Below are 17,015 nucleotides of genomic sequence, written 5' to 3'. Positions count from 1 at the left end.
AGACATGAAAGAATATGCCCCCTCCCCCAGTGTCAATTGCTTCAACAGCTTCAATTACTCTATGGATCATTCACATTTATTGTCTCTAGTAATAGCTGAGTTATTAAATCGGAATGATCTGACGGACAGTGCGTGTTAGCAGAGCAGCGTACTATTAGGCTGATAAAAATGGTAACGCAGATAAGAAGAGACTTCACACTGGTTCTACTAAAACTATCAGTGTATTTACAAATATTTACAGATAAGTGCAGTATAATTACAATCCAGAGCTCCAAAGTGCTACGCCAGACAATCATCAATACAGAGAGAGAATGTAACCTTGCTAGTTAGCACTTTTATAGCTCAGCCCACCAATCAGCAAATATGCTGACTCACTGTGACTACAGGCAATTACCGGGCATTGCATCAGCCTGTCCTGTGATCACAGTCACATGACCTCATCACTTTGACAGTAGATGACAGTAGATGATCTAAGATGCAGTAACTTCTAAGCTACACAGTTACTAACATGATCCACCACCTTTTTCTGGCATGGACTTACTGAGCACTGAAATGTAACTGACTGCTGAACTGCCAGTTAGGTATTTTAAATGAGTCATTGAAATTCTTCCTTGGAAAAAAATGTTTTGTAGATTCAATGTTTTATGGACTGGTTAATTGTTTGATATAACAGAAGGCATACTGAGTCTATTTGCGGGGTAGGTTGGGAAATAAATCTTAATCAATCAATCAGACAATGTAAAGCAAAAAATCCCCTTCTTAAAACTTCACTACCTTTCCTATTTTTTATAAGTGTGCCCTCTTGCTGGTGTGTTTCTGTGTGTTAGGAAGGAAGGAAGAAAGAAAAAAAGAAAGAAAGAAAGAAAGAAAGAAAGAAAGAAAGAAAGAAAGAAAGAAAGAAAGAAAGAAAGAAAGAAAGAAAGAAAGAAAGGAAGGAAGGAAGGAAGGAAGGAAGGAAGGAAGGAAGGAAGGAAGGAAGGAAGGAAGGAAGGAAGGAAGGAAGGAAGGAAGGAAGGAAGGAAATAGGAATCACAATGCCTAGTTATTTTTTTCTCCTTATTAGTGCCTCTTTCCTGTTCAGCTCAGATCTCAATACAATGATATAGCATTTGGGGGAAAAGATACAGCCTAGTAACCCAGCACTAGACACCAAAATAGAAAAGATCTCCACGGCTGTCATGGATTTCCCTTTGCTGCTCAGATAGGTTGGAACAAAAGAGACCCAAACACTACAAAAGATCAACATGCTGAAAGTGATGAACTTGGCTTCATTAAAACTGTCCGGCAACTTCCTGGCTAGAAAAGCCACGATCAAGCTGATGAGGGATAGAAGCCCCATGTAGCCCAAGACAATATAAAACATAGTGACAGACCCCTCGTTACATTCTAGTATGATACTTTTTGTCAGAGACTCTGTGTCAAAATCAGGAAAAGGTGGTGAGGTTGCCATCCACACCATAGAAATGCTGGCTTGAACAAGGGAACAGGAAAGGATGATGGAGTTAGCCAGCCATTTCCCCACCCACTTCCGCATGCTGGACCCTGGTTTGGTGGCCATGAAAGCTACAACCACAGTAATGGTTTTGGCCAAAACACAGGAAACAGCCACTGAGAAGATGATGCCGAAAGCAGACTGTCGGAGAAAGCAGGTCACCTTCCTTGGTCGGCCAAGGAATAGAAGAGAAGAAAGTGAGCAGAGCAGGAGAGCGATGAGAAGTACGTAGGTGATCTCTCGGTTGTTGGCTTTGACGATGGGGGTGTCTTTGTGCTTAATGAAGATTCCTAGCACTGTGGCTGTGATGAGGGAAAAACAGACAGCTATGGAAGCCAAACTAATTCCTAAAGGTTCTTCAAAAGACAAGAAGCTTAATGTCTTGGCGATGCATCTGTCTTTGTTTTTGCTTGGATATTGATCACTGTGGCATTTCATGCAATTGTCCATGTCTGGGGGGAAAAAAAGATTATCAGGGGCCATTGTATGAAATGCTACATGGGAGCTTTAGGGACATATCAACACAGAGTGGTAAAGCAGCAATACTGCGGTACTGTGATCTGAACTCTCTGCACACGACCTGAGATCTATCATATCGAAAACTGGTTCAGGTAGACGGCCCAAGGTTGACTCAGCCTTCCTTCCTTCCGAGGTCGGTAAAATAAGTACCCAGCTTGCTGGGGGGGGGGGGAGTTTGAAAGACTGGGGAAGGCAATGGCAAACCACCCCATAAAAAGTCTGCCATGAAAATGTTGTGAACGCAACGTCACCCCAGTCAGAAACGACTGGTGCTTGCACAGGGGACCTTTCCTTTTTCAACTCATTATTGGATTTGAAATGCTGGTATTCTAAAAACTCAGATGGTATTCTAAATCATGCTGTGGTCATATATTATAGTTGTTGTCATTGTTTTTCTACATTGATTTTTAGCTATTTGATCTTTATACAGATACAATAAGATCTGGTTTTCTAATACCAGCCTCCAAGTTGTGCCAAAGTGAACACTGCAACACAAGTATGCTCCCCAGGTATAATACTGAGTGAGATAGACTCACCCCCGTCCCTCCTTCATTCCCCTATGTCTTTATTACTAAGATTTAGCCCTGGTTTTTGAAATGACCACTCTTCAATTGACCCTTCCTTCATACAAAGCTTGACCTGCCTTATAGTTTCTTCAGAAAATGCAGCAATGTCGAATTTGAAGTTTTTAAAAATGGAAGTAAAGGAAACTTGTGAAACTCCAGATGAAAGGAGCTCAGTTTCTTGACCATTCTGTAACACTTATTGTAATGCAGAACATGAACTTTTTAAAAACCACTACTCAGATTTTTTTTTAAATAAAGGTTTTGTGTAAACCCTGGATGATGCTGACTCTGACACTTCTGAGGCTCACTGTGTGACTTGTTTGAAAGGCAGTTTGCAGTATCATTTTTTCACAGTTAAAGTTCTGCATGATATATGCAATCATACAGGATTACTGAGTCATATGGGATTACCCATAAAGTTGTTAAAATATCCATAGAAGGAGCAATCATCTTGGGAGGGTGGGGGAGACAGTCTTGCAATATGGACATACGGACATATGAAGCTGCCTTATACTGAATCAGACCCTTGGTCCATCAAAGTCAGTGTTGTCTACTCAGACTTTCCACGGCTCTCCAGGGTCTCAAGCTGAGGTTTTTCACACCTATTTGCCTGGATCCTTTTTTGGAGATGCCAGGGATTGAACCTGGGACCTTCTGCTTACCAAGCAGATGCTCTACCACTGAGCCACCATCCCTCCCCATGTGCTTTTTGGTCCTAAGTGATTTGTTCAATATTCTATAAGAATTAGTCAAGGGAATGTTGGCTTTACATAGGCAGCCTCCTTGATCACAATGCATTCTTTAGATCCTTTTCTAACTATTTCGGAAAAGGTTTTGGATCTGAAATTACTTTAGACTGCCTAATGGATGAATTTTCGAAAACCAAGAGAGGCGGAAATCAATTGCATCAAAATTTCAATTGCATCAAAATTTGACAGTCAAATCACGTACTTGTTTGGATTGAAATCTTCCCTCCTGGGCATGGAACACAATCATAGCAGCAAAATGGCTGCCCTTCCCTCTTTTTCTTACGATAGCCAGGTTTGCAGTAATCGCTACACAGAGAAAGGGGCCATGTCTAAAGAAATTTAGGAAGAGAACGTTAGACTTTACAGTTGAGGTATGCAGAAAGACATAAGCAATTATGATCATCATATCATTGTGATATCTATAATCAATTAAGTCTAGGCCCATTAAAGCTCTGATAGAGCAGAGAAGTGCTACAAGCGTGAGGTTTGTGGCTTAGTTGCTGGGGGAGTTGCTGAAAACTTCTGAGTTCATATGAAGGGCTGAAGGTGATTGTTGCTGATTGATTAGGAGTGGCTCTGTTCCCCTCCCTCTTTGCATTATTAAGCTGTGCATTGCCAGAGGTGTGAGCCTTTGGCGCGAGCCGAAAAGCAAGAGCTAAAGGGCTCTTAGCCTGGTGGCTGTGTAAGGACCAGGAACCCAGATTCCTTGTGTCCCCAATAAGGTAAGTAGACTCTCCAGGTGGGGAGCCACATAAACAAACAGGGTTTAAAAGGGGACTATATATTTTTAAAAAGCTATCATGATGGTAGAATGCCAGCAGGGGGGTGGGGGCTTTCCAGTGTTTTGCACTGTGTCACATGTATGACTATCTGCCCACAGGACAGAAGTCTTGAGTGTGTGCTCAATGCAAGGAGCTCCTGGACCTCAGGGAACGAGTTCGTACCCTTGAGGCTGCGGTGACTGACCTGGAGAAGCAGAGATGGTCAGTTAGGCACTCAGAGAAGACTCTTGGGGACGTGTTAGATGAGCCCCGCTCTGAACGTGGCAGTCCCATTGTTGCCAGGGAGCATGAGGATCGAGAGGGAACAGGGCACTGGGATGAAAATAAGGGGATGCACCCTCAGAAGGGACCTCTTTTTCGGTTGGTGAGCGGGAATCCTTTCATGCCAAGGAACCATCCCTGGGCAGGGAGAGAGGGGGGTCCTGGTAGTTGGTGATTCAATCCTTAGGCAAGTAGACAGCTGGATGACAAAACTGCGTACTGACTGTATGATGACTTGCCTGCCTGGTGCGAAGGTAGCGGACATTACGCGTGTATTAGATAGGCTGATAGATAGTGCTGGGGAGAAGCCAGTGGTTGTGGTATATGTTGGCACCAACAATGTGGGGAAATGCAGTCGTGAGGTCCTGGAGGAAAAATTTAGGCTGCTAGGCGGGAGACTTAAGGCCAGGACCTCCAAGGTAGCCTTCTCAGAAGTGCTACCTGTTTCACGTGCAGGGCTGGAGAGACAGGCACAAATTAGAAGTCTCAATGTGTGGATGAGACGATGGTGTAAGGAGGAAGGGTTTAAGTTTGTTAGGCACTGGGATGCTTTCTGGAACAAGCGGGAGCTGTACAAAAGAGATGGTCTCCACTTGTCCCTAGATGGAAACAGGCTGCTGGCGCTTAAAATCAAAAAGGTGGCAGAGCAGTTTTTAAACTAAATCTAAGCCGACAGGAGATGAAATGTCTCTGGTTCGGGAGGACTCATCTCAAAGAGATGAAGGGTTAGCTGTTACTTTTCTACCGGATAATGGATCAGAGTTGTCCACTGAGATGGTGACAAACAGAATGGACTGCCTGCCAGAGTCTCGAGGCGGCAGGAGGAAGGTGGCGGGCCTAGCTTGCCTGGGAAATTATAGATGTTTCCACACAAATGCTGCAAGTGTTCAAAGTAAAATTGGTGAGTTGGAATGTTTAGTGTTGGGAGAAAACAGACATTGTGGGAATTTCAGAAACTTGGTGGAATGAGGAGAATCATTGGTACACGGTGATTCCTGGATATAAGTTATATCGGATAGGGAGGGAAGGGTTGGAGGTGGGGTGACTCTGTATGTCAGAGAGGGCATACGGTCCAGTAAGACTGAGGTCAAAGAATTAGATTCCCATCTAGAAATGGTTTAGGTTGAAATAGAGGGTTAACCATGAAAGTTTGTTATTGCCCACCAAATCAAAAGATAGAGGATGACTATAATATGATGGAAGGCTTAAAGATGGTGGCTAGACGTAAAAACTGTGTTGTCATAGGTGATTTTAACTACCCACAGATTGATTGGGTCAATACTTGTTCTGGTTGAGAGAAAGAGATTGAGTTTCTAGATGCTCTCAGTGACTGTGCTATTGAACAGATGGTCTCTGAACCTACCAGGGGTGGGGCGATCCTGGATTTGGTCCTAAGTAATGCCCAAGACTTGGTGAGAGATGTAAAAGTGATCACACCGCTTGGGAGCAGTGACCATAACGTTATTGATTTCACCATTTGTAAAAATACAGGTCGTTTTCGCACTCACCTCCAGCCGGCGAGACCCCCCTCTTCACCGCACAGGATCTGCGCGGATTTCGCACTAAATGTCGCGGAGCAGCCTTTTGTGCCAGAAACTCCCGTCGCAAAAGCTGCTCAAATGTAAATCGCCAAAAAGCAGTTTGGCGTTTGCGCGGCTTTTGCGACGGGAGTTTCCGGCGCCAAAGGCTGCTCCGTGGCATTTAGTGCGAAATCCGCGCAGATCCTGCGCGGTGAATAGGGGGGTCGCACCGGCTGGAGATGAGTGCGAAAACGACCACAGAGTTGCCCCAAAAGACCAGCACAACCATGTTTAACTTTAAAAGGGGTAAATTCTCTGAGATGAGGAGGCATGTGAAGAGGAAACTGAAAGGAAAGGTAAATACGGTCAAAACCCTTGGGGAAGCATCGGTCAAAACCCTTGGGGAAGCATGGAGGCTATTTAAAACTACAATCCTAGAAGCTCAGATAAAATATATACCACAAGTTAGGAAAGGCATAAACAGGTATAAGAGAAGGCCTGCACAGTTAACAAACAAAGTAATGGAAGCTGTAAAAGGTAAGAAGGACTCCTTTAAGCGGTGGAAAGCTAGTCCAAGTGAGATTAATAAAAGGAAACACAGGCAGTGGCAAATCAAATGCAAGACTGTGATCAGGCAGGCAAAAAGGGACTATGAGGAGCATATTGTAAAAAACATAAAAACCAACAATAAAAATTTCTTCAAATTAGAAGCAGGAAACCAGCCAGGGACGCAGTGGGGCCCTTGGATGACCATGGCGTAAAAGGATTACTGAAGGAAAATAGGGAAATGGCTGAGAAGCTGAATGCATTTTTTGCCTCCGTCTTCACTATAAAAGATGAGAAGTGTTTGCCTACTCCAGAACCACTTATATTGGAAGGGGTGTTGAAAGACCTGAGTCAGATTGAGGTGACAAGGGAGGAGGTCCTACAACTGATAGACGAATTAAAAACTAATAAGTCACCAGGTCCGGATGGCATACATCCAAGAGTTCTGAAAGAACTCAAAGTTGAACTTGTGGATCTTGTGACAAAAATCTGTAATCTTTCATTGAAATCTGCCTCCGTTCCTGAGGACTGGAAGGTAGCAAATGTCACCCCCATCTTTGAAAAGGGTTCCAGAGGAGATACGGGAAACTACAAGCCAGTCAGTCTGACTTCAATACCGGGAAAGTTGGTAGAAACCATTATCAAGGACAGAATGAGTAGGCACATTGATGAACATGAGTTATTGAGGAAGACTCAGCATGGGTTCTGTAAGGGAAGATCTTGCCTCACTAACCTGTTACATTTCTTTGAGGGGGTGAACAAATATGTGGACAAAGGAGACCCGATAGATATTGTTTACCTTGACTTCCAGAAAGCTTTTGATAAAGTTCTTCATCAAAGGCTCTTTAGTAAGCTTGAGAGTCATGGAGTAAAAGCACAGGTCCTCTTGTGGATCAAAAACTGGCTAATTAATAGGAAGCAATGAGTGAGTATAATTGGGGAGTCTTTGCAGTGGAGGACAGTAAGCAGTGGACTGCAGCAGGGCTCAGTACTGGGTCCCATGCTCTTGAACTTGTTCATAAATGATTTGGAGTTGAGAGTAAGCAGTGAAGTGGCCGAGTTTGCATATAATACTAAATTATTCAGGGTGGTTAGAACCAGAGAGGATTGTGAGGCACTCCAAAGGGATCTGTTGAGGCTGAGTGAGTGGGCGTCAACATGGCAGATGAGGTTCAATGTGGCCAAGTGCAAAGTAATGCACATTGGGGTCAAAAATTCTAGCTACAAATACAAGTTGATGGGGTGTGAACTGGCAGAGACTGACAAAGAGAGAGATCTTTGTGTCATGGTAGATAACTCACTGAAAATGTCAAGACAGTGTGTGATTGCAATAAAAAAGGCCGACACCATGCTGGGAATTATTAGGAAGGGAACTGAAAACAAATCAGCCAGTATCATAATGCCCCTGTATAAATCGATGGTGCGGTTTCATTTGGAATACTGTGTGCAATTCTGGTCACCGCACCTCAAAAAGTATATTATAGCTTTGGAAAAAGTCCACAAAAGGGCAACTAGAATGATTAAAGGTTTGGAACACTTTCCCTATGAAGAAAGGTTAAAACGCTTGGGGCTTTTTAGCTTGGAGAAACATTGACTGCGGGGTGACATGATAGAGGTATACAAGATTATGCATGGTGTAATGTACTGAGTGACGAGACGTGTTGAAGGCAACATACTTTATTGGCGAGTACATCACAAGAGAGGGAAACGCGGGCCGGGTCCCGATTACATACATGCCCCGGAACAACCCTCCATCTGGCCAGATCCAATCCTGGCCAGTTAAACTTCCCACCACAGATCTTGATTGGTGGAGCGTATTAGTGAGCTACATCCGGGTACAGGTGGATTTCCACTGGTCGCCTCTGTCGCGTTCGCTGTGTTGTACATCAAGACTTAAATGCAAGACAGAACACATGGGATGGAGAAGGTAGAGAAAGAAGTACTTTTCTTTCTTTCTCACAATACAAGAACTCGTGGGCATTCAATGAAATTGCTGAGCAGTTGGGTTAGAACGGATAAAAAGAGGTACTTCTTCACCCAAAGGGTGATTAACATGTGGAATTCACTGCCACAGGAGGTGGTAGCAGCTACAAGCATAGCCAGCTTCAAGAGGGGGTTAGATAAAAATATGGAGCAGAGATCCATCAGTGGCTATTAGCCACAGTGTGTATATATGTGTGTGTGTGTGTGTGTGTATATATATATATATATATATATATATATATATATATATATATATATATATATATATATATATATATATATATATAAATATAATTTTTGGCCACTGTGTGACACAGAGAGTTGGACAGGATGGGCCATTGGCCTGATCCAACATGGCTTCTCTTATGTTCTTAAAGCACATTTTTATCAATGATAATATTATTACAATTTCATTTCTTTGATGGATCAGGAATATTTGGGTTACAGAAACTACAAAATGACTACACCACCCACGACTCCCAGAGAGGAGTGTTTTTTTCATGAATGCATATTAATCTGCCAAAGGTAACATTTTTTTCACCATCACACATACCTGGAAAACCTGTTGTTGGTTTCAAATGTTCTAAAATGTACAAATATTTTTGAATTTAAAGATCTCTCTGAAGTGATTCAGCGTAGACCCTGGCTTGTCCTGAAGAATGAGATGAATCAGTCAAGAAAAAAACCATGATAGGCAAATCAGAACAAAACAAAACATGGCCCTCAGTTAACAAGCCAGAGAGTGGAGAAGGACCTTAGAAAACAGAAATATATACCTCATTAAAAATGGTTTGCCATACAATCATATTCTCATGAATGATGAATTTTTCTCCTTCAGCTGCATTGGGATTTATCTGTCCAATTTTTACCCTGTGGAATGACTTGTTTGGGAATGTGACCACGTTTGTTATATCAAATCCATCTCCCATATCCCATTTATCATTAAAAGAGACTCTTTCTCCTGCTGAGTTATTAAATGCAATGCCTTGTAGAACAGGGTGGACCTAGTTGAAAGCAGAAAAGGAAGCAAAACACTGGAGTCTGAGTGCTGATATAATACAAATGTTATAACTTCACATCGTTTCAGAAATACTAAGTCTATTAATTTTTCATTTACAGTGAATGAAATGAAATATTAAGTGACTATTTTTCTTTTCTGATTATCACTAGGAATAAGAAGGCACAAAAGTTGATTCCATATATTGTGTTTATTATCGGGCCAGTCAGGAAAAGTGCTCTTTTTCTACCATCATAGACATGCTAAAGAGACATTTTCTTGGATCAATTGTACCTGCCATGCTAAAGAGACGTTTTCTTGGATCAATTGTACCTGCCAAGGTTGGACATCATAAAGTTCCATTATTCCACCACTGTCCATTGCCCTGTGATTGAATTGGGATGAGTACAGCGCATGAACAGCATGTGCTATGGCATAGACAGCATTGTAAATGCTGTAGCTGTGACCAGTCATGCCCATTTCAAAAAGGGAACTAGGAAGACTCTCCAACCTCTCCTCCCCAGTACAGGTTTCACTGATGGCCATTGGCTCCTGGGGATTGGGATAGAAACAGTCAAATGCCTGCTCCCAGAAAACCTTGAGAAAACCATTCTCTTGTTTCTCAAAGGGCTTTACATCTTGAAGAAAGTTCTGGAAGCCAGGAGGTTCATTTGAGTGAAATGTGAAGGAAATGGTTCCGTAGAAGAACTCAAAATCCCATTCCCTCTGAAGACTTGTCAGTGAAAAATCAATTTGTGGTGTCATAATCCACACTTTTCTCAATGATGCATCTTCCTTATAACTGGGATTGCCTAGAAATAGAAGAGTGAGTCCCAAAAGGACCGCTGAGTCTCCATAGAGGATAAATGTGTTGGCTTTGCAGTCTCTAAAAGGTAGATATACATTTAAAAACTTATCAGTGAGATTATCCAAATAGTTCCAATTGTGTTGGGTGGGAATTTTCAGTCTCAAAGCTGAGCAGATGCCATTTTGGGAAAGCAGTGGCTCCAGGGCCTTCAAGAAATGCTCTCCCTGGTCATCATCCCCAGCAAGAAGGGCAACCCAGTTCCACTGGAAATGGAGAAGTAACCGGATGATCCCGCGATTCAGATGAGCTTCATTCGGAACCATGTGGTAAAAGGAAGGGGACTGGTTTGCATCCCTCTCTTCTGGGGCAAGTGAGCCATACGTCAGCTGAAAGGAATTGTAAATATATATTAGATGTGTTAAAAGAACTGGTTGACTGCAAGTGTCTTGTTTTATCGGAATAGTTCATGAAGGAAACGGTAGATCTGGCAAGAGTTGAAACATTGTTCTCATTGGTTCATCACAGGTGGTGGAGACCTAGGGTGATTTGTTGAAAATCCAAGTTTTAAAAGCATCTCATATTTTCACTTGAATGTGTTGTGTCGCCTTATAATGAGTCAAGAACTGGTCTAATGGTCAATAATGCCTATTTGGTTGGCAGTGGCTCTCCAGGCATTTATGTTAAGGGTTTGTCAGATCACCTAAAGCATAACTTTAACTGAGGATGCCAGAGACTGAGGCTGCCACTTTATCAGCAAAGCAGATGTTTTATTGCTTATCCTCAGTACTTCCTCATTATATCATCCTTATTCTTCTCCTCCCTTGAGTGAAACAAGTTTCTTTGCATTCGTTTTTACTGACATTCACCCCCCCCCATCTTCTTTTACATCCCATAAAACTCCCAGAAAAGAAGAAAAATTGCAGATTTATACCCCACACTTCTCTCTGAATCAGAGACTCAGAGCGACTTACAATCTTCAATATCTTCTCCCCACTGTGAGGTGAGTGGGTCTGGAGAGGGCTTTCACAGCAGCTGCCTTTTCAAGGACAACTCCTGCGAGAGCTATGGCTAACCCAAGGCCATTCCAGCAGGTGCAAGTGTATGAGTGGGGATTCAAGCCCGGTTCTCCCAGATAAGAGTCTGTGCACTCAACCACTACACCAAATAATAATTGGTTACATCACTTCTTCTAATCATAGGTCTTATTTATTTGATTTGATTTTTAGCCCGCCGTAGAACAAGCTCAGGACAGGTTACATCGTAAAGACAGTCAACAGTAAAAACAGTAAAAGACCAATTTAAAATATATACAATCTAACATTACCTGTGGAATCTTGTAGAGACTGAGTATGCCTGACTTGTGGAAGGAGGTATCAAAGCTAAATCTCCCAAGGACAGCAATTAGGTTTTTACGGGCATCACATTCAAAGTTAGGTAAATATCGATGCACGTTAAAGAGCAACCTGAGGGCGGTCTCCTTATCAAAGCAGCTGTCATAGCTGTGGAACCCAAGAGTGACATTGGGCAAGAATGTGGGATTTTTGTTGATCTCTGATATAGCAAACACCAGAGCCAGGACATGTTGGTAGGATTTTGTAATTGTACTATAAGAGATGTGGAGATACGAAAAACAACGATGTCAACAGGAGAAGGAAAAAAGCTCGAGAGATGAGTGTTTTGTCACGCACTGGAACAAGAAATTGTGCTGGAGTTTGAATGTGAGCATGTCAGTTTGGCTGGGTGTGCTACCACACAGACGTCTAACAATTAGAAGATGGTAGATCACAAAGCCTGGCAATTCAATAACAATGCTTTCTGAGATATCTTTTCATCTCACTGCTCTATGTAAAAAAAAATATAAACTCTTGTCCTACTTCACTATGACCCAAAGAACAGTTCCACTTTTGGTTGGGCGAGGCTGTGGTGACTAAATGAAAGCACCCTCCCCAAGACAGCACAGAATGTAGAGTTAGCAGAGAGTTACTTGTGCAGTGATTCAAATGTAGAGGGTGCTACAAACATCCTCTGCCTATCCTCTGCCTATCAAAGTTTGGAGGATGTCTGTTATGTATGTGGACTCAAGGGAAGACTTCGGATGTTTCCGCCTGGCTCATTGGAGCCATACGGACTGAGCTTGGGGACTTGGCAACAAAGGGCTGCAGGATTCAAATCCCTGCAGCCCAGGACCAATCACAAGCCCCCACCGGTTTGAATGACCCAATAATATGCTTGCACGGGAACCCAGAGATGTACATAAGTTTGGCCCGTGGGCCCCAACGCCAGTCTTGTAATGTGACCTGATACTATGTCACTCTTATGAAAAGAGCTTGTTATCACTGACTCTGAGTCTCTGCCATGCATAAAAGCCACTAATGTCTTAATGCTGTCTGCTTCCCCTCTAGCTCAGGAAAGTCTTCTTTCTGGATGCACACACGACAGATGGATTGCAAACAAGCCTCAGTCAATAAGATTCTAAATGTGATTGGAAAAGAGGAACCCAGAGCGGGGGAGGGACAAACATGGGTCTATCTCCCCCCTCCCCCTTCAACCATCCATATCCTTCCATCAACTTGTATTAAAATGCAGGGTTAGGCAAGTTCTCAAGAGGTACCTAATGATTCCTTACTATGGATTCCTGTATAACTCCTGAGCTGGATGTTGACTGAAGTCTATTTCATGCACATGGTAAAATAAATGAGAAGCAATTTCACCAATGAGGAGATCTCCCAGCTGGAACCATTCAAGAGGTAGAGGGAGTGCATCCTTCATGCCACACTTGGTGGGCTCTGCTTTGCATGCAGTTGAAGGTAAAAGCAGCAGCACGACCACCACCACTACTTCCATCATCCTGCCAGGAATGAAAATCCTTCTTGTGCCTTCTCAGACTCAGCTTTCCTTCAAGAGGCTTCTATGAAGCACGGTTGAGTCTCCAGATTTCCTTTCTGGAAAGAAACTGATTTTCCGTGATGAAGATTTCAGCAACAAAAGCCCATGCCTGTTCAGAGCAAATATGTTCTGATCACAAATCTGTCTTGGGAAGGCAACACCTGAAGAATCGATAGCTTGATGGTTTTGTAACTATTTCGACGTTATTTCTATTTCTAGAATGGTCTCAAAGGCCAAAAGAGCTTTGGAACAGAGATCAAATCACAGTGATTTGGTCAATTCCAGCGGGAAATAATTACTTCTTGCAGCAGTAACTTTAGAAAGTTTGGCACCAGACAGGTTCGAGATTTGACTGCTTTGAACAAAAGTTTGTTATGCACCTTAATGCAAACAAAGGGAGACAGATTCAAAAGTGCTATGATGACCAAATCTGAAGAAAATGAACCTGTGACTTTGGTAGTGGATCCAATGCAAAACTTTCTGTATGTGCAGAACAAGAAGATCTTTGCCATAGATCCATTAGGGGATATGATGTAAGATTCTGAATACATTGAACTAAGCCTGCTGAAAAATATTGCCAATCCCAATTGTTCCCCTAAGTTTTCTCCTGTTCCAGTTGTCTCACTCTTTGCTTATAAATCCAAAAAGGTTTTCCTGCAGAACTTGGAGTCCACCAATGTGATCACCAGGCAATCTGGTTTGCCAAAAATGCTTCATGGGTTTCAAGCAGGCAATAGAAAAATTAGGGTTGTGGAGCCCGAGATGTTTAGCTCACTTGGTCAAATCATAGATCAGATTGAACGGCGATTCTAGCAATGAATCAGAGGAACTACTCTAGATATCTCCTGAATGTGTCTATCATCCGCCTCTCAGTCTACTGAGATTGCTGCCACTCACAGAAGGAGCACTTTAAAAATTTATTTTAAATACATTCATATAACATATTTATTAGCTGCCTTTCTACCTTATAAAAACTTGCGGCAGCTTACACTGTACATAGTAATAAAATATAGTAAAATCCATACCATATATAAGATCCATGTATTAAAATCATGGTTGAAAATTGACAGAAGGCAGAATACTGAATTAAAATTCACGATGAACGGTCATTATCAGTTGCTTCCTAAAGTTTGAGAGTGAAGGAACCAGGGGTGAAATTCTAGCAGGAGCTCTTTTGCATATTAGGCCACACACCCTGATGTATCCAGTCCTCTTGGAGGCCCATTACTAAAAGCCCTGTAAGCTCTTGGAGGATTCACTACATTAGGGGGGGGGGGGTTGTGGCCTCTTATGCAAAGGAGCTCCTGCTAGAATTCCACCCCTGGAAGGGACTGAGTATACTTCCTTGGGGAGGTTGTCCCATCATCATGGAATTAACATTCAACCCTGCAGCTGAGTAGCTGACATCCAGAAGAGAAGAAGCCCATACTCTCTTCACATAAAATCACTACAAATAGATAATCACATTATACCTGACGCTTCTTGGCCTGAAGGTGACCCTTGAATGCTACTCAGAATACCAGTTTGGGAAACTATTTGGAAGTGATTCAAAAGGCTGATTTGCAAGGCATTTTGTCTCCCTCCCAAATGAAATAATGATGGATTTCTTGGGAAAAACACTGCCTTGTTTTGCATTAACCTCTTTCATCCCCAAAACTGCTTCCATTAATATGCTTATCATTGTTTAGCGTAAGAGCCCCTTGGCGCAGAGTAGTAAAGCTGCAGTACTGCAGTCTCAACTCTCTGCTCAAGACCTGAGTTCGATCCTGGCGGAAGTTAGTTTCAGGTAGCCAGCTCAGGTCGACTCACCCTTCCATCCTTCCGAGGTCGGTAAAATGAGTCCCCAGCTTGCTGGGGGGGAAGTGTAGATGACTGGGGAAGGCAATGGCAAACCACCCCGTAAAAAGTCTGCCGTAAAAATGTTGTGAAAGCAACGTCACCCCAGAGTTGGAAACGACTGGTGCTTGCACCTTTACCTTTTTAATACCTGATAATATCTCCCCATTCTGTGCACGAGTATCATTAAAAGTGTAAAACATCTCTGGGAAAACAATCCAACTCCTCTCAGTTTTTTTGATATCTCTGTTCGGAGAGAACCATTTGGCATGACTTCTGTCTTTGAAAAAGTTCCTATAAACACATCAAGACTATAGTTCTTTTGATGCAAACACATCAGCATACCCTTAGATATCATTTTTGGATATAAATACAAGCACACTGCCCCCATTACAGTGTGTGTGTGTTCCTGACATCTATATAAGAACATACGAGAAGTCATGTTGGACCAGGCCAATGGCCCATCCAGTCCAACACACTGTCACACAGCGGTAAAAACACCCGGGTGCTATCAGGAGGTCCACCAGTATGGCCAAGGCACTAGAAGCCATCCCACTGTTGCCCCCAAATGCTGACTGCTTTCTCTTCTATGAATATACGAGACTGGTATATATTGCCTTCCCTCACCAGCATTTCCTGCTACTACCTTTATTTTCCTCTGAGTTAGTGTGTGTGATTTTCAAGTGTACTTTGTGTGTGTATGCTTTTGCTTATACTATTAGTTCTCAATAAAAACGCTATTAGTTGAACATCAGTCTGGTTTATTTCAGAATGCTCTGAGGGAAAGGATCCCTGTATACTAAGGTGGATATCCCAAGTTACCCACCTTTTGCTAGCTAATTTTCCCCATCAACTAAATATCAGGCCATTTTGAGTAACAATGGGGCTGCCGCTGAACAACCCTCACTCATTACCCATCAGACAAAGAAACTGGATCAATGGGACAGCTAACGCGGCCATTCCCTGTGAACTCAGTTCCTTGGCAGGAATGTACAGAAGAAGAGATCCCAATTACAAGCCATGTAGGGCTTTAGAGGTTAACACCAACACTGAATTGGACTCAGGGGCAGATTGAAACCAATGTAATTTTTTTAAAACTGGGTTCATAACATCCTAACATTGTTTGCTGACCAGTGGCTGCTTTATTCTTCACTAAAGGTAGCCTCCCCACCCTTTTCAAAGGTTTCCTCAAGTATAGCACATTGCCCCCCCAGTCGGAATAAAGAGGCTGACACATAATATTGGGAAATGGGCCACTTTATTGAATTAACACGACAAACACGGCAAGGGCAACATGCAGTAGGACAAGCCCTGGGGTCCTCCTCAGACCCCGCCAAGTCCCACAAAGGGTGAGTCACCCTGCCCCCAGCACGAGCCATAAGACTATGGCTAATGCCGGGCCGGCCAGGCCAAAACCCCTCCCCTAAACTTCTGCCCCGATACCCAGAAGGAGGCGAATTTAGGAGGAGGCATGACTACGATCCGCATTATACAGCATTGAGCCATAAAGCCCATCTGCCACTCCTGTGTATCGACTGCACTAACAGGTGCAGATGCCTGGGTGCTCACCTGCAAGGTATAAACCCCTTGCTCCTTCTGCCACAGCCAATGCCAAGCCTCTGCTTAGGCATTAGCGCCCCAACGAGCAGCCAAGGCCACCCGAGCCCCTGCCGAATGTCGTGGAAGAAGGCCCGATTACCCACATCAGCAGATGAATCACATCTGGCCAGTACTGCTCCCCCATGTCCCCCCTAATTAAATGAAGAAGGAAGGTACCCAGACCATCTGCCAAGGCCACCACAGGGCCAGATTAGCCATCCGTCGGGCCCACTCGACCCAACCGGGTCCCGAGCAGCCAGCCAGACTCTTCGCGATAGGATAGCGGACCAAATTAGATGGACTCCAGGCCCCCCCTGCACAATGACCCAGGGCTCCACCACCGCCTCTAATGAAAGGGGCCTTCCCCTGCACCGCCCCAATCATTCCCACCAAGGTGAATGATGAAGAAAGAAGGTACCCAGACCCTCAGCAAAGGCCACCGCAGGGCCAGATTAGCTTTCCATCTGCCCC

General features: G+C 43.4%; 1 protein-coding gene across 1 annotated transcript; it reads right to left on the bottom strand.

The window, feature by feature from the left end:
* Window positions 1-1,042: 1,042 nt before the first annotated feature.
* LOC132583021 (vomeronasal type-2 receptor 26-like) lies at window positions 1,043-13,070 on the bottom strand. Its single transcript, XM_060254688.1, has 5 exons — window positions 12,850-13,070; window positions 11,637-11,827; window positions 9,749-10,227; window positions 3,529-3,655; window positions 1,043-1,944 (listed from the first exon to the last, which is right to left on the bottom strand). The coding sequence occupies exons 1-5, from the start codon at window positions 13,068-13,070 to the stop codon at window positions 1,043-1,045; spliced, it is 1,920 nt and encodes a 639-aa protein (XP_060110671.1).
* Between the last annotated feature and the right edge of the window lie 3,945 nt (window positions 13,071-17,015).

The sequence above is a fragment of the Heteronotia binoei genome, chromosome 15 (genome assembly GCF_032191835.1).
Source record: "Heteronotia binoei isolate CCM8104 ecotype False Entrance Well chromosome 15, APGP_CSIRO_Hbin_v1, whole genome shotgun sequence".
Lineage (NCBI taxonomy): Eukaryota > Metazoa > Chordata > Lepidosauria > Squamata > Gekkonidae > Heteronotia > Heteronotia binoei.
The sequence above is the reverse complement of the archived record's forward strand: the minus strand, read 5'-3'. Positions and strand labels throughout refer to the sequence as shown.